The sequence below is a fragment of the Vicugna pacos genome, chromosome 24 (assembly GCF_048564905.1).
Source record: "Vicugna pacos chromosome 24, VicPac4, whole genome shotgun sequence".
Lineage (NCBI taxonomy): Eukaryota > Metazoa > Chordata > Mammalia > Artiodactyla > Camelidae > Vicugna > Vicugna pacos.
Genome location: NC_133010.1, coordinates 12882204 through 12908857, shown reverse-complemented (window position 1 = coordinate 12908857; position 26654 = coordinate 12882204). Strand labels below are relative to the sequence as shown.

The following is a 26654-nucleotide window of genomic DNA, read 5'->3' as shown; positions in this document are numbered from 1 at the left end:
CAGTTTTTTCTTTTTCTAACTCCTGTTATTAAAGAGAAATGTCATTACATGCCAAGATGTCAAAAGCTGAGCACACAGACATCTTTAAATTAGGAGTGCCAACTATGGTACTAAGTTCTCTTACCTCACCACTCCTGATAATATTCCGTCCCCAACATACACAGCCTGCCTGTCTCCCATCACACAGAGGGTGGGTACAGCGTTGTAATAGGAATGAGCTGAAAATTGGGAGATACTCTGTTCTGTACATCTGAGTAAGGCGTTCCTGGTGACCATAAGTCTCATTTACTAACAGACATTTTTAAAAGCCTTGATACACTGTATTCTGTCTATTTTTTACCTTGGGAAGTACCCTTATTCAAGTTAACTGAGCTTTAATTTCCCTTGACTGATCCTAGTACCCAAAGAACAATGACCACTGTAAGGCCACCAGCACTGGTGACAGCAGTAATGGCATCCTACTGCTTTACCCTTTACTGAGGGCTTTCTGCATATGTGGGCAGGGTGGGGCGTACCAGAAAGAGCACTCATTTGAATCCCACGTGTGCAACCTAAAAGCTGAGTGACTATGGGAGAGTGTTGTTTAATGTCTAAAAGTTCCCCAACTGCAAGGGGAAAATTTTAAAAATAAAATCTCTGCTGCCTACCACACTGGATTGCTTTATCAACGAGATAATCCTTTACTTATACCCTGAAAAAGCGACTTAGAGTTGCCAAAGGTAGAAATCAACATCTTTTATCACAAAGCTGTCCTTTTTTTAGAATTCAACTCTAGTCTACACTTATGGAAAAACAACGCAGAAATATGAGTCAAAAGCTAAAAATATTTTTACTAATTTTTTTGTTTTGTTCATTCATTGTCTTTTGCTACAAAGTGTGTTTCACATTATAAAAATCAACAAAGGTTACTGAAAAACATTTTCATTATTTTATATAGTACTGAAAAGGAGCATGACACCATACAATAGTCTGTATATTCCATTTCTTTTATCTTTATAGCCTATTTCATTTCCTCTCAAACTGTTATTATTGTCATGGCACCCAAATTTGAGATATGCAGCTCCCTCAAGAGGTCAGGTATACATGTTCTCTATAACCAAATAAATCAGACAGTGGGAGGGCTATCTGGGTAATGTTAACAACATGCCCCATAGGACACTGTACAAGTCACACCTGTGATACCTGTCAGAGCATCAGGGCCAGATTCAAAAATCCTAAGTTTAAAAGGAAGTTCATGGTGTTGATACTAAGAAAAGCCACTGATAACTCACTACATAGTAATAGCTATTTTCTCCCTCTGTCTCTCTTCCTGTGTCTGCCTCCCTCCCTCTCTCTCTCCTCACCTTCACTTTCACTCACTCTTTCTCTCCCTCATCTTTTTATCTCAGTCTCTCCTGGAAATCTTCAGAGAAACAGAAACAAATTAGAAAGTCTTAGTAAATGAAAACAGTTTCCTGGTTGTGCTGGAGCACTTGTGGTTAAGATCTATGCTTATGACCATGATAACCCTGTAGATACCTCATTTATGCAACATTAAATTCATTTTTTGTGAGAGCAAGATGAGGTGCCCTTCCTGAAGGTGACAACTAAAGTAAAATTCAAACAATTTAAAGGAAGATGGACAGGACAATTGGAGGTTCTTTTAATTATATGTACAGCCAAAATAAAAATAACGTGTTATGTTATGCAGCACTGCTTACCCATTTATAAGTGATATTTTTTAAAAATTCTTGATTATAGACTATGATATATAAGTATGTATTTATAATAACTTACAAAATATAATGTAATTTTCTTAATGCCTTTATTAATGGCATAGGTGAAGCAAAACCATACAAAGTCTTGGTGGTCTCAATAAATTCACTCTCTGTCTTTGAAAATTTTTTGCTAAGTAGAGAAAAGTTGACAATATTTACAAGTTGTATTGTAACATTCTCTTCCTTTGATTCTGTCTCAGATTATCAAAATGCATGAAAATAATACCATGATTCTCCTCTGTGAGGCTGGTATGCTTCTCAGAGTTAAGAGCTGTGCTTTATTTGAACAATTCTCAGAGTCTAAAATAGTGTATTTTATGTAGTAGGAACTCAGAATTTACTGACTATTGAACTAAACCATTATCCAGTCTAAATGTTTCCGATGTGAACTCTGGAAGTGCTATCGTTGTCACACAAGCTCATATCACATTTCATTCCCATCACACAACACCAGAAACAACTGTTTGCATTAACTAAATCTGGGCCTAAATGAAAGAATGTTCATTTCTCAAGGACCCACAGAGTAGAGGGCCGAGTTGCAGTTAGAATAATTCTAGAGCTCCATTATTACTTTCAAACCATTATTCCTCCATGCTAATGTAAAAAAAAAATCCTTGTTTTGAATTTTATATTATCAAAGAATATACTCCTCTACCTTCTCCCACCCTACTTCACTGTCATTTAATAATTTGCTGGTCATTTTCCCACACTAAGGGAAGACTCTGACCCATGGGACTCAATCTTCTCTTTCTGTCTATATCTTGTTCCACCATCATTCTATTTTACTTCCATGTCTATCTGGAAGACCTATCCAACATTTTAATCTTAGGGTGTATGGACTTACTCAAATCTAGTTAACTTCAACTCCAGGTCCCAATTCATACCGTGGACACCTTTCTGACTTTGCTATCATCTGGAATGGCACCACAGCTGGAGTCCTAAATTCCAGTCCTTTACTTTCCGACTACAATCTCTGAGCCCTCGCTTCCTCTGTTCTTGAAACATTTTCCATATCACAATCACCCAACCCAAGATTCAAGATTCATTTTCTTCTCAGCCTTCCCTGTATTACTAAAGATTTCCTGAACTTGCTAACTCAATGTATATGCTTAGTTTTCACAATAATACCGCCATTCAAACTCTTGTTCCTTAAGTTCTAGACTCTTATGCAACTGGGCATGAGACTCCAAGTAGCTCCTCCAAATGTATCTCAAATTTGAATCTAGTTTCAAACCTGTTCTTCAGTCCATACTCTCCGTTTTGTGGATGTTGACATCACTAACCATTGTGTTGTCAATCAAAAACTTGATATATATTTGGATAATTTTTCTTACTATCTGTCCAAATAGTCAGCAGGTTCTGCCTATTAACCTGAAAAAGACCTTGAAATTCACCTTTTTATCTTGCTAGAACCACATCATTTCACCAATAAATTGTCTGTTGTTTTGTTTTTTGGTTTTTTTGTTGTTTGTTTGTTTTTGCTAACAGACTTTATATTTTTAGAGCAGTCTCAGGTTCACAGCAGAATTGAGCAGAAAATACAAAGTTTGCACATAGCCCTCCCCACCGACACATATATACTCCTCTACCCTCAACATCCCTCATCAGTGTGGCATATTTGGTACAATCGATGAACCAACATGGATACATTATTATCAACCAAAGTCCACAGTTTACATTAGAGTTTACTCTTGATGTTGTACATTCTATGGGTTTTGACAAATGCATAATGACATGTAGCCACCACTACAGAACCATACAGAATAATTTCATTTTGCCCTAAAAATCCCTTTTGCTCCATCTATTCATTCCAATAAACTTTTGGTTGGTATCACTGCATCCAAACCATTCATTCCTTTCCAACTGATTACATGTAATCAATGACTGCCAGCCATTGTCTTGTCATGGAATACAAAGAAAAGAAATGGTCACCACATCACACTGGGGCACAGGGACAAGGCTCTTCAAGGACAGATTCTTCTCTGACCAGTGTCAGCCATCTTAGGCCCTTCCCAACTCTAACTGTTGATGAGAATCAACGTTTCAGTCCACCTGGGCCCCTTAGCACAGCACCAGTGTGCCACAGGAGACCAGTGGGAATCTCTGCCAAGTCTAGAGGGATTTTCCTCAGCTGCTATGATAGTTCTGTTACTCTTCTGATAAATTATTTGCCAAACATAATACATTACCTCCACTTCCCTAAACACCTACTTATTTTTGACACCTGCATGCCTTCCCTCTTATGTTTTCACCACTTGAAGCACACTTTCCTTGGCTAATTTGTTCCCACCTTCCAAGACTTAGTTCTGCTCTTAACGCCATAGCAAGCTTTCTCAAATTTCCTTCAAGGTCTCCTTGGGTTCCAGAGAATCCTGTGCTTAATTTTAGAAAAGCAGTTGTTGCACCTTATTTTAACTTACTTGTACCTGTTTCTTCACCACTGCTCAGTGAAGCTAAAATGAGAGCAGGTGTTACCCTGTATTTACTACACTCAGAATCTCACCCAGATTCTAACTCTCAGAACATGACTTCAAAATGAATGAATAAATGAATGAATCGATGAATAACAATTTCCTTTATCCTTGACAAAGTAAACTGAAATACAAATCTCACTTTTTCACTTATTCTTTTAGGAGTCACATCACTTCATTTGGACTTCAGTACTTATTCTGTCCTCGACATTGTGATGGACTCTGGAAGGACTCAAAAGTATGAGTGAGGTATCATTCTCTTCCTCTAAGGCCATCACCAATTGACAAAGGAACCAAATATTTAAGCAAAAACGCATTATAAGACATATAATACAATCTCTCCCTCATTCTTGTCTCTTTCTACTTTGTGGGAAAATATACCTGGGATTTGCAATTTGCAAACAAATAAATAGAAATATATAAGTTCCTATATCACAAGAATTCTGAAGTGGCCTTCTCTAACTTCTCTCAATGTTCTTGCTCCTTTCACCTTTATATTTAAGCTTCTGTCTTTACAAATCTACTGATACCACCCTTTATATCACTGATGCTCTACCAATGGCCAAATTAAGAATGCATGACTCAACACTTTGGCAGTGTTTGGCATGGCCTATCCCTGTGGAAATGGAATTCAGGCTTTCTGATTGACGCCAGTGTTTCTGGGCTGCAAGGACAGGCTCTTCAAGCCTGGAATACAAACTTCTGAGGAGTGGGCTCCAGTTGGCTGGTTCTGACATCTCTGAGGTGGGACACACACAAAAACCCAGTTCAGAAAGCACTGCAAAAGCTGCAAGTTTTATTCAGGCATGGCTATGAACAAGAACTGAATATGCATTTCTAGCTTAAAAAAATGACACATTTCTTCTTCCTCCTTCACCTTTCTAGCCTCCCACGAGTGCTCCATATTGGCAGACCCTAACCTAGAAGCCCGTGATGGAGGAGGAAGCCAGAGCCTGCAGAGCCGCAGAGAGATACTAATATAACAACCTGAACATCCCCGTCTGCCTTCAGACACTCTCTAAGACTTTTCTTCAAAGCTTTCATGAGCTCTCACATCTTCAACTATCAACATGGGGGCTGACTCAGCAATCTTCTTACTTTCAATTCCTTCCTTCAAACTCTGCCTCCACATGGTGAATTACTAGGTACATTTCCACTTACATGGTCTCCACCTGTCCAAAACCGAGCATCTTCACAAGCCAATCATCAAAAGTCCTTTTTACCATAAATGCCACCATATTTTTTTCAAGTCAGCCAATATCCTACCACCTCCTATATTTGCTGTTCTTTCACCTGCGTATCACACCCATTTATAGCAACAGTCTCTGCTAAGTCTACACCCTCATTCCTGTTCCATCACTGTCTCATTACTTCCCTCTGATGACAAAAGGGTTCTTTTTGTAACTTATACCTGCAACTTGTGCTTTCATTTCATTTCATCCTACATGACGCTGTCTAATTAATCTTGCTCCTGCCTATCTGAGCACACTGCACTCCACAGAAATTGTTCATGTCTCCCACTGCTTTACAAATTAAGTGTAAACTTTTCAACTGGGTCTTCATGATACATCCAAACCTACGCTCTCGGCTTTATCTCCCATTGTTTATCTGTATTATTAATATGAGAGCACATTTAGATGGAAATTTGAAACAGTAATATAATTAAGAGTAGAATGTCTCCACTTTATATTACTAAAAGCAATAAAATCAAACCACAATAGTCAATACACCAAAAAAGTAATAATGATAAAAGTAGAAAGGTAGTATCAATACAGAAAGCATTAAGCAAGATGACAGACGCAAGGACCAATAAAACTATCATATAAATTAAATAAATTACTAAATAAGAATAGATTGAAAAAGCAAAATCATTCTAAATATTGTTCTATAAAGGTTACAAATGCACATGTAAAAAATAAGCCACAATATTTGATAATAAAATGCAATATTAGATTAGTCTAGGAAGAAGAGCAGAGGTTGATAATTTAACCTCAGAACAATACATAGGAGAGAACTGTGTTTATATAAACGATATTAAGGCCATTTAATAGTTATGAGTCTGTATGTACTGAATAACATGACCTACAAATATATAAAGTAAAACCCACAAATTAATTCACTTAAGAAATTTCAACATACTACAAATAGACTACAACATTCAAACAGACTAAAATATAGGAACTTTTATGTCATGAAAAGTATAATTTGGTTGAACTAAACACTTCATTAATTTATTTGCTCACACATTATCTATGGAGCAAAAGTTTCCATGATTATGTTTGATAACCCAGTGCAAATTAAACAAAAGTATTTAACAGAAATGTATTTTCCTTTTGCTTTATTAAAGCATAATTGATAAAGTTAAATATACTTAAAATGCAGAATGTGATGACTTGATGTATGTATAAACTGTGAAATGATTACTATGATCAGGTTAATTACCACATCCCCATCACCTCGTAGCTATCTTCTTGTGCGTGTGTGTGTATGCTAAGAATGCTTAAGATCTACTCTGTAGTAAATTTCAAGTACACAATATAGTGTTAAGTATAGTCACTGTGCTATACATAAGATCCTCAGACGTTGCTGATCTTATAACTGAAGGCTTGTACCCTCTAACCCGCATCTCACCTATTTCACTTATCCCCTTACCCCTGGTAACCATCATTCTACTCTGTTTCCATGAGTTCAACTTTTTTATTTTTTAAGATCCCACAAACAGTAAGATCACACAATATTTACCCTTCTCTGTCTGGCTTATTTCACTTATTCAGCATAATGTCCTCTAGGTTCATCCATCTCATTGCAAATGGCAAGCTCTCCTTCTGTCTCATGGCTAAATAGCATTCACTATACATTTTTTCTCACATTTTCTTTATTCATTCCTCCATTAACAGACACAGGTTGTTTCTACATCTTGGCTATTGTGAATAATGCTACAATGAACATGGAAGTGCAGATATCTCTTTGCGATACTGATTTTGTTTCCTTCTAATGTATACAGAGAAGTGGGTTGCTGGATATACAGTATTTCTACTTTTAATTTTTTGAGGACTCTCCAAACTGTTCTCAATAATGGCTATATCCATTTGCATTCCCACCAACAATGTAAAAAGGTTCCCTTCTTTCTACAACTTGGACAAAACTTGTTATCTCTTACATTTATGATAAAAGCTAATCTGACAGGTGTGAGGTGATAATTCATTGTGGTTTTGATTTGCATTTCCCTTATGATTAGTGATGTTGAATACCTTTATTTTTTCATTTATCTGTTGGCCAACTACATGTATGTCTTCTTTGGAAAAATGCCACTTCAGGCCCTTCACCCCTCTGAGACTTTCTCATACCTTTTCTATGGATGTATCTGCTCCATTCTTCTTGTTCTTTCTTGGGGGTGGAATTTTATTTTTCCCTTTGTTTGAGTGCACCTGGAAGGCATGGACTGGGGTCTCCTGTTTGCATGTTCAGCCCTGAAGCCACTTTATAGATGTGCAGCTGGTACTGGAATTCTTAAGATTATATGCCTTCTCTTAAGCCTGCAAAGCCAGCTGAGTGCTGAAAGCTTCTTATTTCCTTTTCCTAGGGCAATGCTAAATGCTCAGGTTTGTGTGCTTTCTCTCAATCCCGCAGAGTTGGGTTGGTTTTCTGTGCATGCTCAATAGCCATCTGCAAAGGCTCACACTGACTGCCCATGGGATGCACACAGGAGCTGCTCATGGGGACACCATGTGCGAGGGAGGTGCTCAGAGTGCTAAGCATACCCATGGGCCAGTAGGAAGTGTCTACTGGTAAAGCACCCCTAGATCTAATAGGCAGGCCTCCTGATGGAATCTGTATAGTAGAATACACATCACTTTGATGTGTTCCAAGCCCTGGCTGCTGTGTACTTATCTCTCCCTCAGTCATGCAGCTCACTTCGATATTCCGGACGGGGTGAGAAAGAAGTGGGCCTCTTGGCTGCACCCTACACAGCCGGGGAAGCTAAGCACGCACTCATATGCCCTCACTTTCACCCAGTGAGAGAAATCTCAGAAATTGCAGGCTAAGGGGGTTTCTTTTGGCACGGAGTTCAATGATTCCTTAGGGGAGAGGTGACATGGGTAAAACAAAACTTCCTTTTACCTTGTCCAACTCATCCTGTCTCAGGATTCCTTGCTTGATGATGTGCCAGAATTGCTCCACTGAACTCTGCACTTCTATAAAAGTGCTCTTGCCCACTAGTGACTGTCAAAATTGGATTTCTTGAGGAAACACAGTAGGAAACTCCTATTATACTACCTTGCTGGACATCACTTCTTAACATAAATTTAAACAATACCCACTACCCTGTTCTCACAACCTATGGAAATGAAAAAATCTTATAAATAATGGTTTTACTTATTTATTGCCTTTTTCCCCTCAAAAAGTCTCAAGGAAGCTAAATTCCCTAACCTGGGACTAAGTCAATGTACAAGTAAAAATATTAAGTGAAATCACTATATATTAAAATGGCATTCAGAGAATATCTGAATATTATGAGTAAGAAAGAAAAAACTATTCAACTCAAGTTGCTAAAAAAAAGAAAGAAATAGGAAATAAAATTATGAAAATCAATCAAAGGGAATAATTAATAAAGAAAACAGCTAAAATTAATGAATTAGAAAACAAAAATAATTAATCTTCCTAAATAAATCAAAATGTGAAGTTTGTGGAAAAACAACCAAAGGCAAAAATTTAGCAAGACTAGTCAAGGAAAAGGAGAAAGAACAAAAGGCTAAGGCTAATTCATGAGAAAGCTATGACTGCAGAAGCAGAAGAAATGAAACTAACCATATTTCATACAGCAGAATGATAAATTTGAAAAACTCATTAAAATGATCTTTTCTAGAAAAGATAACATTCAAATATTGACTCAAAATTAGAAAATATTAATTATGCAAAACCCAAAGAAGATGCTGACTAAATTTTAAAATGTTTTTCTTCAGAAAAGAGGCAAGCTCAGGAAATATCTTTTGGGAGGCAATTCACTGTGATGCTTATACACTTCTGTGACAGTTTTTATCTAGCACTACCTTTCTAAAATTGTTTGCATACGAAATGTAATGCCTTCTTGTGGGGTAAAGGCTGGGCAAGTTTGCTGGATGCTCCCTTATAAAACTAGGGGTTTCCTACACTCCAGGTTCATGAGCTGTGATAAAAAACCCTTTGTGTATGTAGCATCCACCTGGACCACTTTCACATTACTCCCATGAGGCTTGGAGCCAAGGGGGACCTATGCAAACATGAAGCTCACACAGCTGTTGCGTAGTGAGCAATGAAGTCCTCTGTCTCTCACCCAGGAGTTTCGTGTCTTTTGCCAGCACCTGTGAAGCAGTGACAGGCTAACTTGGTAGCTTGCAAGTGAGGCAGAGTCTCTGACTTTCCCCATATCTTGATAGTACCATGGGAGGACTTCTCAAATCTTTAATAACTGAAATGCCTCACACTATTTAACATAGAAAGAAAGAAGAAAACCTTTTTATTTCATTTTTAAAACTCCAGGAACTCTCTGATACCAGTATCTTAAAGTACAAAATAGAAGAACTAGAGACCAACAAATGTTTAGCATTAAATGGTTGCAAATTGAATCCAGTAATGCATTACAATTTTAATAAGGCATAACCAATTAAGGTATACCTAATAATGCAATTTGATATTTAGAAACTCATACTATAATTACTTTAATTGATCAAGAGAGAAAATCATATATTGCTATTACACTACAGTAGAAGGAGGCATTTCAAAAGTGGAAGACCCACTAGGAAATTAACGTTACTTAGAAAAATCATAATTCCAAAATGCATTTATCAATTATTATCACAACTATGTAGAAAAATATCAACGTACAGAAAAACTGAAATGGACTATAGCCAAGTAGTTGTAATAGATGCTGTTAGGTAGCTGGAGAAAAAAGCTAAAAATGTGATTGATTGCCAGTTCAAAAAATAAAAATTCTCTTCCAACGTCATATATAGTGCTTGAATGTAGTACTAGCAGCAATTCATGAACATGTCTGTAAGACGTAACATGCTGCTAGAGAGAGATGCAGAAAGAAGAGAAGCTTTTTCTTTGTTTAATGGATCATGCTCTAAGTAAACATTAAATTTATATTTGGGAATCACTCACACACATGCTACATTTTTCCTTTATATTCTTGTGTTACTCTCTGATGATTTCCAAGTACTTTTGATCATTGCAGGACTGGATGTGAGCAAAAACTTGAATTGTCCCCAGAGACAAAATCAGCTCTCTTTTGCTACTGGTCCTCAAATCAAAATGTTCATTTCTCAAAGAGCCACAGATTTGAACAAGTTGTTTTTAAAAGCAATATAATGAACCTAGTGAATATTACCACATGTGATTAACTGGCATCTAATCCTACTAGAATTATTTTTAAAAGAAATATTAATTATGCAAAATATGTTAATTTTTTAAATTGCATGCTATATTAAATCTTTTGGTGGCAAGAAAATCATTATGAAAGCAAATTATTCTTGCCTACGAGATTCATTGGTCAGTCTTCTAAGTGTTTCCAATGAAAACAGTTATTTCCCACTATTGAGATCAAAGAACACATAATGTTTTTTATTTATAATAACACCTAATATATCAGGTCATTGAGCCAGGAACTCAATCTATTCTTTATAATTTGAGTGTTGTCACTATATTCAAGTCTTTTTTTCACATCTTACGTCTTCCTGCTGATTACATTTTTAAATTGAAGCTAGGGTCTTGGTATCCAACGTTAAGTGCCCTGAAAATAGTAGTACTCATAAACTAGTTGTGTAAATGAAGAAATGGTAGGTGGTCGATAGGAGAATAATTTTTTTAAGTTGTATTAATCTTTAAAATTATCTCCGATTAAATTTGTTCCTGGTTTCTATTATTTCTAAATCTAGATGTCCAATGAGTTAGTGAATCATTGCCTCTGTATGAAGCTAAGAATTTATCACATGAAAAGGTCAAGAAATGGATTTAATAGCCAAACTTGAAACCAGCAATGGACAAGGGAAGACGTATTTCCTGACAGTGGGAAATATGAAGAAAAATAAAAAATAATAAAGAATATAAAGTATTAGGAGATTGTCTCTGCTAATGCAAATTATAGGCAGTTAGTAAAAACTCAATGACATTCAAGAAATCTATCATTTAAAGATATCCTGTATGGGGCGCGGGGGGGTGGGAAGGGACAGAATGGGGATTCAAAATGTAGAATAAACAAGATTATACTGTATAGCACAGGGAAATAAAAAAATTTTAAAAAAAAGATATCCTGTATGGAACTGCTTACTGAAAAAGACTGAATTTAACCCCAGAACCACACTGTAAGTTATCTGAAGCTCATGTATATTTTTCTTTAACTATTTTATTAGCTGTTTGTGTTTCTAATTCCATGGTGTGTTTTCTTGCATCCTCAATTAATTCCATTGTGGCTTTTATCAAAGTTTTTAATAAGCAATTCCTTTAGATGATCCATAATTGCGATCAATTCTTTTGTCCAGAGAGGACACCTCAGATTAATAATGCCACATTTATAATGGTGCCTAGTAATGCTCGTTTCTTTCTGGGAATGCTTTACATGATATATACTTAGAAGTTTTAATCTCATACAATTTCTAAACAGAGATAAGACTAGGTTTTCTATGAGGACTCACACTGTCTTCCCACACTTTAACACCAATAACTAATTAGAATCATAGATTGTGTTACTAACGATGAGATATATCAATCTCCAAGCTTTTCGTGTTCAAACCACGCTTCTGATCATATAAGGTGAATGCATAACAAAGAGCTATCCAAGTGCCGATAAGAAACAATTTCATACAAATTAAAGGTTATTTGAGAAGCATTATTATCTCCAGCAGAATACTTAATTGCTAGACAGCAACAGACAATTTAACCATTTTCACCTAAAGGGAAAAGACTAGATGGCAAATTTCTTATGTATTATCAATGAGAGAGAGAGTCAGCTTTTGCATACAGCATAAGTACGTGTTTAAGTGTGAGTCTGGTGCAGTATGGAAAGCTATCTCTGAAATGCTCATGCTTTTAGTCACTATCATGCACGTTGACAGCAAAATTACCCCCAAAGAAGCAAATGTTCATCCATTTAATCATTCAGTCATTCAATGAGTACTTACTGAGTGCCTCCCTTATGCCAGATATGGTTCTGAGCTTTTAGGATACAGAGAGGAATGTGGAAGAAAATTTCCTGTCCTCATAAAGAATATATCATTTTAGCAGGATGTAGGCAGACAATAAACAAGTAAAAGTGAATGAACAAAACAAGTTCAGATAGAGACTGGTGCTAAGAAAAATACCTGAGACCATGTGATGTGTCCAAGTGGCTGGCGGTAGGTACACTTCAGAACAGGAAGGCAGAGACAGCTTTGGGATGAAAAGAAATACACCTCTCAATTACTGAGAGGCTAGTTATATAAGATTTTTTTCCTTCATCTCTCTCCTGCTGACCATATTTTGCCATTTCACTAATTGTTATCATTCCATTAAGACGCTGAAATGTCAATCAGTAAATGATTTTTTCTCGTTTGTGTCCCCACTGTGTCCTCAACACCAGTACAACTGGAAAATGTGGTAGCATTCAAACAACTAATTCTACTGTTGTGATAAAACATGAGGTGGGGAATGATGCTTAAGTCAGTAAGTAACTTAAATCTCCTTGTTTTGAGAGGTGCATTTGAATCTAAGCTTCCCCAGTCCATTCAGACATATGTATCTGAGGTTCTGCTATCCAATTTCCAGAACTCCTCCAAGAGGAGGCAACACTTGTTGCCACTAGATGGCACCAATTATTTTCATATTTTTAAGACAAACGAAAACCCAAACTTTATCCTATGTAACGGCCACATTTAAAATAGAAAAATGTTACTTGGCACCATTATTAATAAAAGTTTTGTTCTTTTCTTAATTATTTTCTTATTGGAGGGGATCACAGCAATAGCATTATAGACGGTATGTTCATTCACTCACATGCATGTCTATTTGACATATATTTGTTCTACATGATCTTTTTAAAAACATACTAGTAATGTCTTTTAAGCGTTAAAAGAAAATTGAATATACTGAATATCATAATTGACTATATAAATATCTAGAATCAAAAATATCTGATTATAAAACAGTCAAAAAATAATACTTACCTTAATGTTTGCCAGGGTTCTTTGCCTTATGCTAAAGAGCGTTATATATCTCTGTTCTTCTTCACAGAGTCTCTCTTCACAGGCTTTTTTCTCACTTACGAGGTGATCAAACACAGCTTGTGCATGTTCTTTTTTATATCTCATAGTTATAAACTGGTCTCTATGAAGAAAGAAAAAAATTTGCATTTGCCACTAATTAATCCACATTTAATTTTCTAAAATACACTCATGATACATGTGAAAATACCCAATACTGAAATCCTAGAACTGAATGGCAGTGGACAAATCCCCTAGTCCTTTCCTTTGGCTTATCTCCGTGAGCTACATCTAAGTGATCCAGGTGGGGGACAATTTCTGGAGATTTAGTGGGGTCTCTTGGCTGCCTACCCAGCGTGCCTCTGTTTTGTTGTCATTCCAAAAGGACTCCCTCTCCACGCAGCATGTAAAAGCAAGAGTACGTTCTGTTTAGGTTAAATCAATCAGCACAAGGCTAATTATTCACTAGCAAACATACATATTAAACTAGCCCAATAAGATGAAAGGCAAGGTGAACAAGGAAGTTATGTTTTCAGATTTGCTGACAAGAGCCATTGTGGAGAGAAAGAAACAAAACATGAGTACCTGTGCTGAGCTGCTCAATCGACCCTGAAGCTTACCCTACTGAGAGGCCTCATGTTATACAAGACGGTACGCTTCCCAACTGTTTAAGCTGGAGTCTGAATGTGTGCTTCTGTGTGTGTGTGCATACATGCCTTTGTGTATTTTGTCATTTGCAACTAAGTACAGCCTGACACAGAGGTAAAATTATTTTTATGGGGCAATCAGAAGTTATATTAGGCACTATACTAGTAGAAAAAGCATCAAAAACTGCTTAAAACAATACTGCAAAAATAAATATGCTTTAGAAATAACTGCCAGAGTTGATCAGCAACCCAGAATCCAGAAAAACCAGAGCTGCAAAAGCTCAGCACAGTCTTACGTTACCCACATTCGTTTTCATCTCTACTGGTATGGAAAATTGAATCATTTGCACAGTTAGCTATAAAGGCAGCAGGACTAAAATTTTCAAGGGGCTAAAATGTTTTTAAAAATTGCTTTGGATACAATATCTCATTTAATACAACAACAACTCTATAAAAAGAATAATTATTAAAGCAATTTACAGATGAAAACCCTAAACTTCAGCACAATGAGCTGGTAGAAGCTAATTAGTAAATGACAGAACCAGAATTCAAATCCAGTTCTGAGTTGCTCTGCTTGATTCAGTAGTTCAACACAAGTACTCATTTTTTTCCTCTCTCTCTCTCTCCACTATGGCTGTTATTAGCCAATTTGAAAACATGACTCTGGTCACATTTTTTAGATGACTGCCTCTCCTTTTAAATGGCATCAGGTACTCCCTTTCACCTGTCTTGCCCCTGTTTGTTCCACTTCATCATTCATACTAACAACATCCAAAATTCTTACATGATGTTCTATAGGACTACTCACTAATATGGGTTGACCCTAGTGAAAGCAAAAGTAGATTACTCCTAGCACGGTTAATCTGCAGTAATCTTTGTTCCAAACCTAGAGTAGGAAGTCAATGTGCACAGTTGAAAGAGCACACACTTTGGAACAGGACAAGCGTAAACTGGAGCTCTACCACTGATTAGCTGTGTGATCTGAAGGCAGTCATTTAATTTCCCTGAGCTTCTGTTTCTTTGGCAATCATGTGGGAATGTTATTACATGATTTAAAATTCACTGAGAATTGGACAAGATAAGGTACTTAGATTGCCCACAAAATGCCTGGCACATTAGGAGGTCAATTAATGTTAGCTTTACACATTATCCATTATCCATTATCACTGACATTGATATGACGTTGCCCATTATCACTGTCAATTAATAGATTTGTTTAAAAAAAGCCACAGTTTCAGCTATTCTTTTTCTTCTTTTCCAGTAGGAAGGCAGAGTTTTGTCAAGTTTAGAGAGAGAACTGGTTCACTAGGACATGGTGACCACTCTTGCCTCAAAGGCAATATACTCTAGGATGGAAGAAAATTTAAGAATTGAAATGGTAGGAATTCTGAAGAAAAGCATTTCATCAGCTCCTGAATTAAATCTCTGTAAGTTTTGTGTGACTTACATAATTTTAGATTTATCCCTTTGAGCCCCCCAATATTTTTTACAGATATTAAACAATATGGATAAATATTTTTTCTAAGTAAACAACATGTTTCCTTGCTTTCCTCACCTGGTATACTGAGTATGACTTAGCAATTTTCAGATAAAGCTGTATGATCGCTTTGACTTGACTCCATTAAGGTACATGGTATTAGACTGTGCGTAACTGGTTTTTTTTGACACTTTATCCCTCAAGTGCTATGATTTTCCTAATGCTGTATTAGCCTTCTGTATTTAAATCAAACCATCCTAAATGTGACCACCACATATTCCTCTAGCAGTCCTCTAAACCCTGTTCTCAATGTATTACAAAACAGTAAATAAGAACCAAGAGGAGTAAAGGAAGAGTATGTGAGTTCTAAGTGGGGGTTTATGGATACTAAGAATCTTAAAGCCTGGTCATTCTCAAAGTGAAAGGCCTTACTAACCGTTGTCAGGTACGCCCCAGACTAATGAGGGGACTGTATTAGAGGTTTCTGAAGACAGTAAATGTGAATTTCACAAGGTGTTATAGAATATCTATTCGTAAACTCTTACCTCAAAACTGTTATCAAAAAAAGTTGGGTAGAAAACTATACATTATTAACTATGTTATGTAAGTTAGAAACACTGAAATTAGATGGAAAGATTATTAATTTCATAATGAATAAAAATTCTTACACTTGGAAAAGGAGAAATACTTGAATTATTTAAATAATAAACCCAGAGGAGCAATGAAAAATTACAGAAATTTAAGATTATGTTTTTAAACCAAAATTATCAAATGCCACATGTATATTTCACATCAAATTACAACACAAAATATGGATCATTTTAAGAATTTTAAATATGGAAATTTGACCTTATCTCTTTTATAAATAACAAACATTTAACATTTTGATAAATTTTAAGTACTTACTTTAAATGGTCAAGTATCTGATCAAACATATCCTTTTCCTTTTGTTTTTCTTCTAACTCCTTACTCAATTGATTTATTTTTGTATGATAAATAATTGTTTTACTTTTAGTGGTCTCCATTTCTTCAAAAATTACTGAGCGTTTATTCTAAAAAAAAATTCAGAAATATTTTATGTTAAATACTGGGATTTTTCAAATCCTTGCAATTTAATTGGAACACAAATATGTTTGGCCATGTGAACAACTAAAAGCAAACAGCAACCTCTTATCAACATAAGTAACAACTGAGGCTAATGCTCTTTTCTCCATTGTTACATTTGATGAGACTGTAATTTGGATTTCTAAATATTCCTTAACACAGAACTAAATAACGAAAATGTGATTTAAAAATATTTCCAGTGGTCCACATAATTTTTTCTTTTTGCTATTTTTTTATTATTAAGTTCTGATTTTACTTCATTGGGATCAATAAAAGTAATCTGTATGGTATGACCAGTATAATGTAATGGTTAAGAGTATGGAGTCTAGTGCCAGTGCCAGATACAGTGAACCTCAACATCACCATCAACGAGCTGTGCGAAACTGAGTAAGTTAATTAAAAAACAAGGCATCGGATTCTTCAACTGTAGAGCGGAGATAATACCAGCACACGCACTCTTCATAGGGTTATCATGAAGATGAGACTAGTTCATAGGAGCACTTACAACAATGCCTGGCATATAAAAAGCATGCAAAACATTAGTATCTATTGTTATTACTATACACATTATTTTCCTTGGTAATTTTTTAATATTTCTTTTGTGGCCCTGTACAGAGCAAACATTATTTAAATGATATGATCATACCTCTATGTCAAGGCCCACATGCTGTCCACCAACAAATCCTACTGGTGCTACCTTTAAAATGTATCCACAGGATAGCAAGTTAAAGACAATGGATTATCTCTGCTTTCCCACATCCAACGATTCTCTAAAGGTAGAATGTTAGATGTGAGGATTTTCAGGAATTAACTACTTCTAAGTTGGAAAAAGCCCTGACGCCCTTTGATACACAGCCATTTGTTCATGCTGTTTATACACCTGCTTGAGGGTAAAATTGAGATGTCAGACATTAACAAATGTTTCAACCTGTACACTGGTCTCGTCTGCAGAAACATGGCACTATCTCTAGGTACTACAATTCCTACCTCTACTTTGTAGGAAAGGTAATGAGAGGACACGCTAGATGAGCGGGAAAGACACTGTAAGAGAGAAAATGAAGACACAAAGATGTGTGTGTGTGTGTGTCTATGCACGTGCAGAATCAACGTAATTCAAACATTTGCTGGAATAGTTTTCATTGACATAAAGAGGTTATAAATCCAAAATTATTTTTTGATACTAAATTTCTTACCTCAGTTTCTATTAGTGCATCCTGGGCTCTTTTCCCCCTTCTTCGCAATTTTCTCTTTGTTTTTTCTACATTCTTTTTCGTATGATTTTTCCTTTCAATTACATCGCCTAGTATCTAGAAGACATTTAGAAATTCAGATGTGCAGCAGTTATAATCCAATTATCTTGGTTTAGGTCAAATAGTTCCCAAGTGACTATTTTAATAACAACAATATACATTTGGTGTAAAAGGAAAGGATCACCACACATACTATGATATCCATAATCCCAATATTAGATTTGAAATACCTGAGAAAACCAAAATCTAATCAATTTTAGCTCAGTAATAAAAACTAACAAACTCAACATAAAAATTATAAGTTTTCATCACAATCATTAAAATATTTTAACCAAAATTAAAACTCTAAATGCAAACTGCCAGTAATCATTACACAAAATGTATGAAAACTTTTTCTTTCCGAGTGTTTATGCTAAATTGAGTTCTTATGATTTACACACTGTTAAAAATAACAAAACAAAAATAATTACTGAACTACAAGAAGGTATAAAACAATGGCTATTATAAAATAAGAAAAAATAAAATTCATTAATCTTTTCTGGAATTCATTATCATATTCAAATAATTATAATGCAGGTTTTGATGCAATTAATAAATTCTTATCATTAATGTAAGGAGGAGCCATTATTAAAATCATTTATCTCACTAGGTGTTAGAACTGGCTATGTATCCATTACATGAGCGCTAGTACAAGCATTTAGAAACCCTAAGTAGTCTACTCAGAATTGGTTGTTTCCATGGTTTGCGGCCTCGTACAAACTGCTTCATGCAGTTTCTTACGTCTCTGCTACAGATAAACTCTCTCTTGCCTATTTCAGAGAGATGCTTTGAAGATCAAAATAAGCCTTCCTAATAGGAACACTTCATAAATCACAAAAGTTTTTAAAATCAAGATATTTTGAAAATCATTAAAGAGTAAGAATATAAAGTTACATCATCATTTGCAAAGAAGAAAAATCCTGGTGCCAGAATGGCCCAGATGAACATATGTATGCCCTCCTTGTGGCTGAGGACAAGAATGTATGATGCCTACCACACCTTCTACTTCTCCAGAAGACTAATGATATGATGTCTATGTATTTTTCTACTACATTTTTCTTTGGGAAGGGCTAGTAATATCAGTTACTGCCATAAACCTGTTGTTTTGAAAATATTTTATCAACATTCACTTTATTTCTCATCCTAGCTGTCTTAACTTCATTTACATGCACCAAAAGTTTACCATGAAAACATCAAGATACATTATATTTTATATTTGAGTAAACATAGCTTTAGCATTTTATTAACAAGCAGAGAAGATTTTGAATTAAATTTACTATACTGAGTGATCAGACCAGATAAATCTCTACTCACCCATCTGAAAACTGCTTTTCCTCAGTACACTCTAAGGTAGAGTATGGGGTTCCAGGTAATAGTAGTAATAGCCTTGCTATATAGTTCGACTATAGATTAGTTGTGTGGTCATGAAATAGTGACTTATTTTGTCCATGTTTTTATATCTTCCTACGTGAAATCATAATTTGCCAGATAATAATAATAATAATAATAATAATAATAATAATAATAATAATAACAGTAATAAATAATTTTCAAAAAAATAATGCAAAATTCCATACACGATTTATCCACCTAAATATTCCTGCAAATTAGTTTCTCCATTAGTTATACATGCTTACTTCAGATTGTTCTTTGTAGACAGCTCTGATTTTCATAGCATCTTCTTCTAGTTTAAGCAGAGGTATCTCCATTTCTGCCAGGGCCAGATTATATATTGCTTTTTTTCTCGTAAGTTCCTCCCTCTCAAGTGCCTGTTCTTCTTGAAGGGAAAACAGTCTTTTCTGCCAGCAAAGATTTTAAATAACTCATTGTTATTAATTACCTAAATATTTATTGAGACTCTATCTTGTGCCAGGCAGTAATATTTGAAAATGTTTAAAAAGCCATCCAAAAAAAGCAGTAAGTATGAACAAAACATATTTTAAAAGTGCACAGGTATTATTAGAAAAAATGAGAGAAAAAAATTAATGACAATAAAAATCAAATACTCTTAAGTAAATACTAGAAGATAATAGGGTGAGAGAACATGTTAATGACAAATATTGAAATGTAGGTAATCCCTGCATTCTAAAACCAATAAACAAGAAATTAATAACACACTATTAAGCAAAAATGGACTGGAAGATTATGGAATTACTGAGCATATCTATAGAGAGAAATCAATTAGGAAATTTGGCATTTTCAAGCATACAGAATTAGAGAGACGCTACTCTTATATGTTTGAAAATGTCAAATTTACTAATAGAAAAAAATTTACAAACTTTGTGTTTGCTTCCAAGAGGAGCAGAAGTGCAGATAATCTCAAATAATTTTTTAAAATAATACTGTCTTGGACTGTTCTGCCACTTGATTTTATTCTTCTTTTGATAATAGTTTCAAATATTTTTGTGTTCCTGCAGGGGAGGCATTCTAGAAACATGCCAGGGTTCAAAAACCCAACCTGGGTTCTAAAGGTTATGCAGGTGGTGAACAGAGATTAAAAAATAATACAATTGATTTTTTCTAGCTATAATGCTTTAGTTTCAAAAGTTTTATATAGAAAAATCATAGTATATTTTCCTGTCAGTCTTAAATAAAAGAATTCAATTGAAAGACATTAAAAGTAAAGAAAACATAACATCATCACAAAGCAAACTAAAGAGACACTTAGAAGTAAGATCTCACTGCCCTTTACTAGACTGGCAGAAATTCCCATTAAGCCACAAAATGAGATATGTGTATGGGAGGTCAGTTTCTTTATGCATGATCAAACACTGCTAGTCTACACAGAGGGCAAGTATCATCAGCTAAGGAGAGAAAACTGCTGGCTTGCAAACCAAGTAGTGAAAAGATGCCTCATTACAGGCAAATTTAAAATGCTAAGTAAAATGCAAATTAAAGGAAGAATAAAATATTAAAACCGATTTAGGATTACCTGAATTATCATTCCATTAGCCACTCGACCCCGAGTGATTTTTTTCAAGAAGTCTTCTCTACCCTAAATATGAGCAAAATGTTTAAAAGGGTTTTATTTATACAATATCAGAAAACATTTTAAGACAACTGCTAATACAAAATAGGTTTTACTAATGTTACAACAAAGAGTAAAGTATTCATCACAAATTGAGTATTATAAAAAAAAAATGATGCTATCTAAGGCAAAATTAGTAATGAGACAAAGACCAGGAAATAAAATATAGAATTTCAGTTCAATTCAGCTTGTACGTTATAACCCTGAACTAAAATCTCAAACTAGGGAAACCAAAAATGAAAAACTATACATAGTTTTCCATTCTTCTTTTTAAAAACTATCAGTTTGTTCTTAATATTACTTTCCAGAATGAACATAACCAATTTTGAAAGCAAGACAGAAGTTTAAAGTTTACAAAATAATTTAAGATTCTCCTTGGCTAAAACAATTTTTTTTAAATATTCCTTGAAAGTTAATGGGCAAAAAATATGTGGAAAAGTATTTTTTTGTTACTTGGATAGAGTCTTAAACTCTTCATAGTTGTACCTTACAGTATCACACAACTGGATTTGGAAATAACTCAGAAAGTTCCTTCTGTTTTAGAATTACACCGTGGAACCCCTTATTTGAGAGGAGTTGGCTTGCCTCTGGACTGTCCTCCATATTCAAAAGAGATGCATAGCTTTGTAAAGAGCAATGGAGGTTCAGAAATGTTTCTAAAATCCCCCCTTTAATTAGTGAACTCATCATATTACAGGGTCTACAGAGACAATATAAAAAAAACAAGTTAATAAGTCTCTCCTTTAACTCTTCCTTTTCTTGGTACAGAAACCCACCAAAATTATTCTCTCCTAAAGTAAAAAAGTAACTCCAAAGGAGGAAATAGGTGATAAAGAAAACAATAACTTTAATATATCACTTCACCTAAGGATATACCTACATCTAAAATCAATTTATACAATAATATATTTTTATAATTTAAAATAGATTAGTTCTCTCTTCTAACATGTTAAGAGATACAGCAATTTTATCAATTTGTTAAATATTTAATTATAAATGAACCAAATTAAAAACACCTCTATAGATTGGAGAAAGAATATATTCCAGAAAAGAGTTCTACATTTCACCTTTTTCTGAAACTAACTGAAAATAATGTGTGTGTGTGTGTGTGTGTGTGTAGGAGGATGTGAGTTGGGAAAATAGTAAGGCATGAAGCTAAAGGGATAAACTATCAGATTATGTCGAATCTTCGAGGCGTTGTAAGAAAATTAGTGAAAGATGTTAAGCAAGGTGCTTACTTCAGAGGGTCACTCTGGCTGTAATGGGGATTGATTAGTTTGCATTTCTTTAAAATTCATTTATTCATCCCTTGAAGTTTTTTCATTATGAATATTATTGTAAGAGATAAGTCTATTGTTTAAGTGAATTAAAGCCCTGAACTTAGATAAATTAACACTGCATAAACAGAACTTGAGGATGTAAGGCCAATAAAACTGTAGGCAGTAAATGAGACATTATAATAAAGTAGACTAGGAGTTTGAAGAGTAAAACAATTACATTTCTTTGAAAAGAAGGAGGAGAGTCCCTTGAAATTCTGAAACCTGTATTTCTACACAAAACCAACTCAACTTACTACTGTTGGACAAATCTGCACTCTCTATGAAGAAAACATCTGGACCTTCACTCTTGCCCATCAGGAAACTTTTCCAAACTCTGTTTTCCACCATGGCCCCAAATCTCTGCGACTCAGAGAGCAAGGTCAAATGACTGGTCACCAGAAGGGAAAGTACCTAGTACTTACTGGCTGGGCTGCCAATTTCAAATTCCACTGGACACAAAGCCACAGGGAGTGTTTCCAGCCAGATGCTCAAGGCCTTCCCTAGGCAATATCTCCTTCCTGAAATATGATCGGTGCACCAGGGCACTAGCAGAATGCTGGGAGGCTGACCTATCCTAGGAGAACTACTGAGTCCTTTTATGACCTTCAAAACACCCTAGAACATGCTGAAGACTGATATAAGGTGAGCTCTGATGGCCACAGGTCTTAGGCCAGGCCATGCAACATCCTGTTGTCCCAGGCAGCATTCCCTGTAAAGTTGACTCCAAGGTGGTGTCTGGTGTGCAGGATTGTTGAGGGGTGTGCTTGGAATCCACTCCTGTTGGACTGGAGAGGGGACAGGAAGGGAAGAAAGGAAAAGGATGGCAGAGGAAGGAAGCAGAATCGGGCAGAAACCCAGGCTGAGCTGCAAAGTAACTCCAACAACAACCTCAGTCAGTTCCGTGCGGAGTCCCAGAGCAAGAATGGACCTTCCGCTTTGCTCCAAGCCAGGCCAAGGTGGCAAGGCTACCCCTGTACTTGTCAGCCGCTGGATGTGAGCTGCCCTAGGAAGGGGAATAACCTGAAGCAAAGTAAGTTAACTGATTCGTGACGTGGAATCTGGGCATTTACGTCTACTAAACGTCACGGGTCTCCTCAATAATAAAACTGCCATTGGTGCCAGTAAGACTTGTGGCTGAGGAGTATGACCTGTCTACTAGGTAGATCAATCTTGTTGTAACTTTACAGTGAAATAGGTATTACTGTCCCCTTTTGAAAGTGGGAAAATTGAGACAGATCATATGAATTGCCAAAACACAAAAAGCCAGCACGTGTTGGGACCAGGATGCTAACCCATAAAATCAGAGAGCCCAGGGACTTTATCTTATTGATTTAGCGTCTCAGTGACACCTTGATACACAGGACCCTTCAATGTGAGTGAAATATTTAGGGTAGAGCCTTTTGATGCTCATATGTCTCTGTCCTTGCAAAGCCTCCCTTTCTATGAGGCTTTCCAGGCAATCAGATTGTTGAATTCCTCAACTCCACTTCTATACCACAGGTGGAGGAATGGAACAGGGACTGTGTGTTAAAGAGGTGCCAATCTACTAGTGAAGCCAGAGTTGGTTCTGAAATGGAATCTGCCAGGAAAGGAAGATTTTAATTATGCAACATGAATTATGTAGCTGCTGAGCACAGCACCAGGATTAAATAGGTACAAATTACTGTAGACTTAACACAAGAACTAGAGTGCAGTCTTCTTATTAAAACACTGATCGCACCATCACTGAAAATGTTCAACGAGAGAGGCTGGAGAATGACAAAGAGCCCCAGTAGTTGTAAAGGATTTCCTGACTTAATCATATAGGTACCACTTATAAGAAACTGCAGTATCCCAGGCAGTTTTCTAGTGTTGTATATTTACAGGTAGCCCTCATCTTACAGGACGCCATGCTTACTGAAACATGCATATCGCAACCATGCTAAATGGGAACATGACTCAGATATGCACAAGTTTCAGCAAACTTGATGCCGTGCAAAGAAATGGCTGCCTGAATGTGTGTGTACATGCACACACATTAAAGTTAATCACCATATCCATTTAGTGACACAGGTATAGTGATCCGCATTCAAAGATGAGAAAACCAAGGTCATGGAATTTGCCACATGACTAACATTCAACAAGTATCAATACTTAGGGCCGTCTGACAGTACAGCTTGGGCACACTCTACAGCACTTTGAAGCTAGCTCCCTTCTCTACTGTCAGCTTCCATTATTTTGCCTGGCACTTAATATCCATTGAATGAACAATTTGTTGAACGAATGCATTAACAAATAACAAACACATTGCTTTTAGTCCCTAGGTTGGGGAATTAAACCATAAAATTTCCGGTTTTTTCAAATTCAAAAATAAGTCTTAAAGAATCTTTTTATATAATGAGAAAATTGAGATCCATTAAAATATCATAATCACACAGATTCTCATTCAAAACAGCTTCCTGAGGATGGACAGTAAAACAAGGCCTACAAGATGTTTTCCCCAAGATGTGGGGAAACTGGTAAGGAGACAGGAAAGGCGGGGAGGTAAGTGACAATAAGAATGCAAAGAAGATGGCCTTTTTCAGGAGCACGGCCTGCAGCCCAACCTGGCCCAGACTTTTCAGTTTTTGAAATTGCCCATTCATTTTAAAGGAAATGAAATCCAGAAACATCACCATTTCGCAACTGTTATAATAATGGATTCAACCAAGAATCACCATAATTTATAAGTTCCGTTGGGTGAAAGATTTTGGAAACAAACACAGTTGCATATTTTTACACAATCCCTCAGTTGAGCACTTATTAATTACAGTAGGAAGATGGATAAATTTCGGCTGTAACTTTACCCAAATGATTAAACTTGCTATGAATAGAAACCAGACAAACTTTCACCATGTGTTTAATAATATGTTTCATGGACACAATACTGTAACTTATGCAATACTCTTGTCAGAAGCATTAAACCTGAACCTAATCATGGGTAAACAAAAAGATAAATTCTTACTGAGAGAAATTCTGCAAACTGGTTCAGACTCTTTTTAAAATGTTGATGTCATGAAAGACAAATTTAACAGAAAATGTAGGGGACACTGTAACATTGAAGGAGGCACCAAAGTTAGAACAGATACGTGCAATGCATGGGGCTTGACTACATACAGTAACAGACTGAAGTAGAGAAACCTGCATGTGGACTGTATATTTGTGCCAGTTACCGAATTATTGCCTCTTAGCTCTAAATCCACTCTTTTAACTCTAATTTGAGGTACTGGAGCTGGATCTTGGACGTAAAAGGCATTCTTCGGCCAGCTGCAGTAAAGTGAGACTTATCAGGAGAGGGCATGGAGGGGCTTGCAAGGCAGCAGCAGGGGCTTCACATCCTTGTTTCCGTTCCAATCGTTTTCTCTTTCCTCCTGCAGAACTGCTGTCAGCTGGTCTGTGAGGAACCAAGAGTGTTCACCCTCCAGCAAGTTTCTCTACCCAGAAACTCCATTCAACCTCCATTTAACCTCCATCAAGCTTCTCTGCTTATGGACCAACCACTGAATTCAGCCACACTCTCTCCAATAAGGCCTTGCTCTGCGTGGTGGGAGGGCAGCTTCTCCCATGGCTGTCCCTTCTTTGGTACTTTCCCTCATCCCTGAGAGCTGTGGCTGCTCCCTACATTTGCTATTCCTACATGTTTTAGAGCAGGGATCTACAAGCTTTCTCTGTAAAGGGCTGTTAGTAAATAATTTAGACTTTGGGGCCTTAAGGTCTCTGTCACAACTTCTCAATTCCGGTTTTGGAGAAAATAAGAATAAAAAGATATCAAAAGATCGCTTTGAAGAGCTTGAAAAAAGCTGAGGGAAAGGCGTGGCAGCATCTCAGAGGTTGGGAGGAACCCACACTAATACATGGTCATCTTCGACCTGCTGTCTGGCTTTAGCAGCCAGAAACCAGAAGGTGGCAGCAGACAGCTATTCTACCAGGGCAAAGGACTGCTGAAGAAAAAGTGTGCAACAGTCAATCCCATGTGTCTGGAGCTTAAGGAGGAAAAGGGAGTGAATACTAAATATAAATAGATCTATGCTCAGAATCACGGAAGCAGCATCAGTTTGCATTCCAGTGACAGAAGGGCACTAAGAAAAAAGTTGGAGAACTCATTACATAAGGTCTGACATCAGGAAGGGAGAAACAGACTTTAAAATTAAGAATTAAAATAATAAAGCAAATTTTAGGATTTGTGCAAATACCTGTGGGCTGCACTGAATTAATGGGGCAGGCAGCTCTGGGTGTGCATTGCTAAGGCACTTTTTGGTGGTCAGGACTCTAATAAATTAAAGTCCAGGTGGCAGCTCAACCTGTTTCTATCTAAAAACAAACACAAAA

General features: G+C 36.1%; 1 protein-coding gene across 1 annotated transcript in view; it reads right to left on the bottom strand.

Moving 5' to 3' along the window:
- CCDC178 (coiled-coil domain containing 178) overlaps positions 1 to 26654 on the bottom strand; it is a 285980-nt gene that overhangs the window by 164174 nt on the left and 95152 nt on the right. Inside the window, exons 17-21 of the mRNA XM_072949050.1 lie at positions 20893 to 20955; positions 19598 to 19759; positions 17865 to 17978; positions 16474 to 16619; positions 13408 to 13567 (exon numbers count right to left, since the gene is read on the bottom strand). Coding sequence (XP_072805151.1) covers positions 13408 to 13567; positions 16474 to 16619; positions 17865 to 17978; positions 19598 to 19759; positions 20893 to 20955 — 645 coding nt within the window. The remainder of the gene's footprint in view (positions 1 to 13407; positions 13568 to 16473; positions 16620 to 17864; positions 17979 to 19597; positions 19760 to 20892; positions 20956 to 26654) is intronic.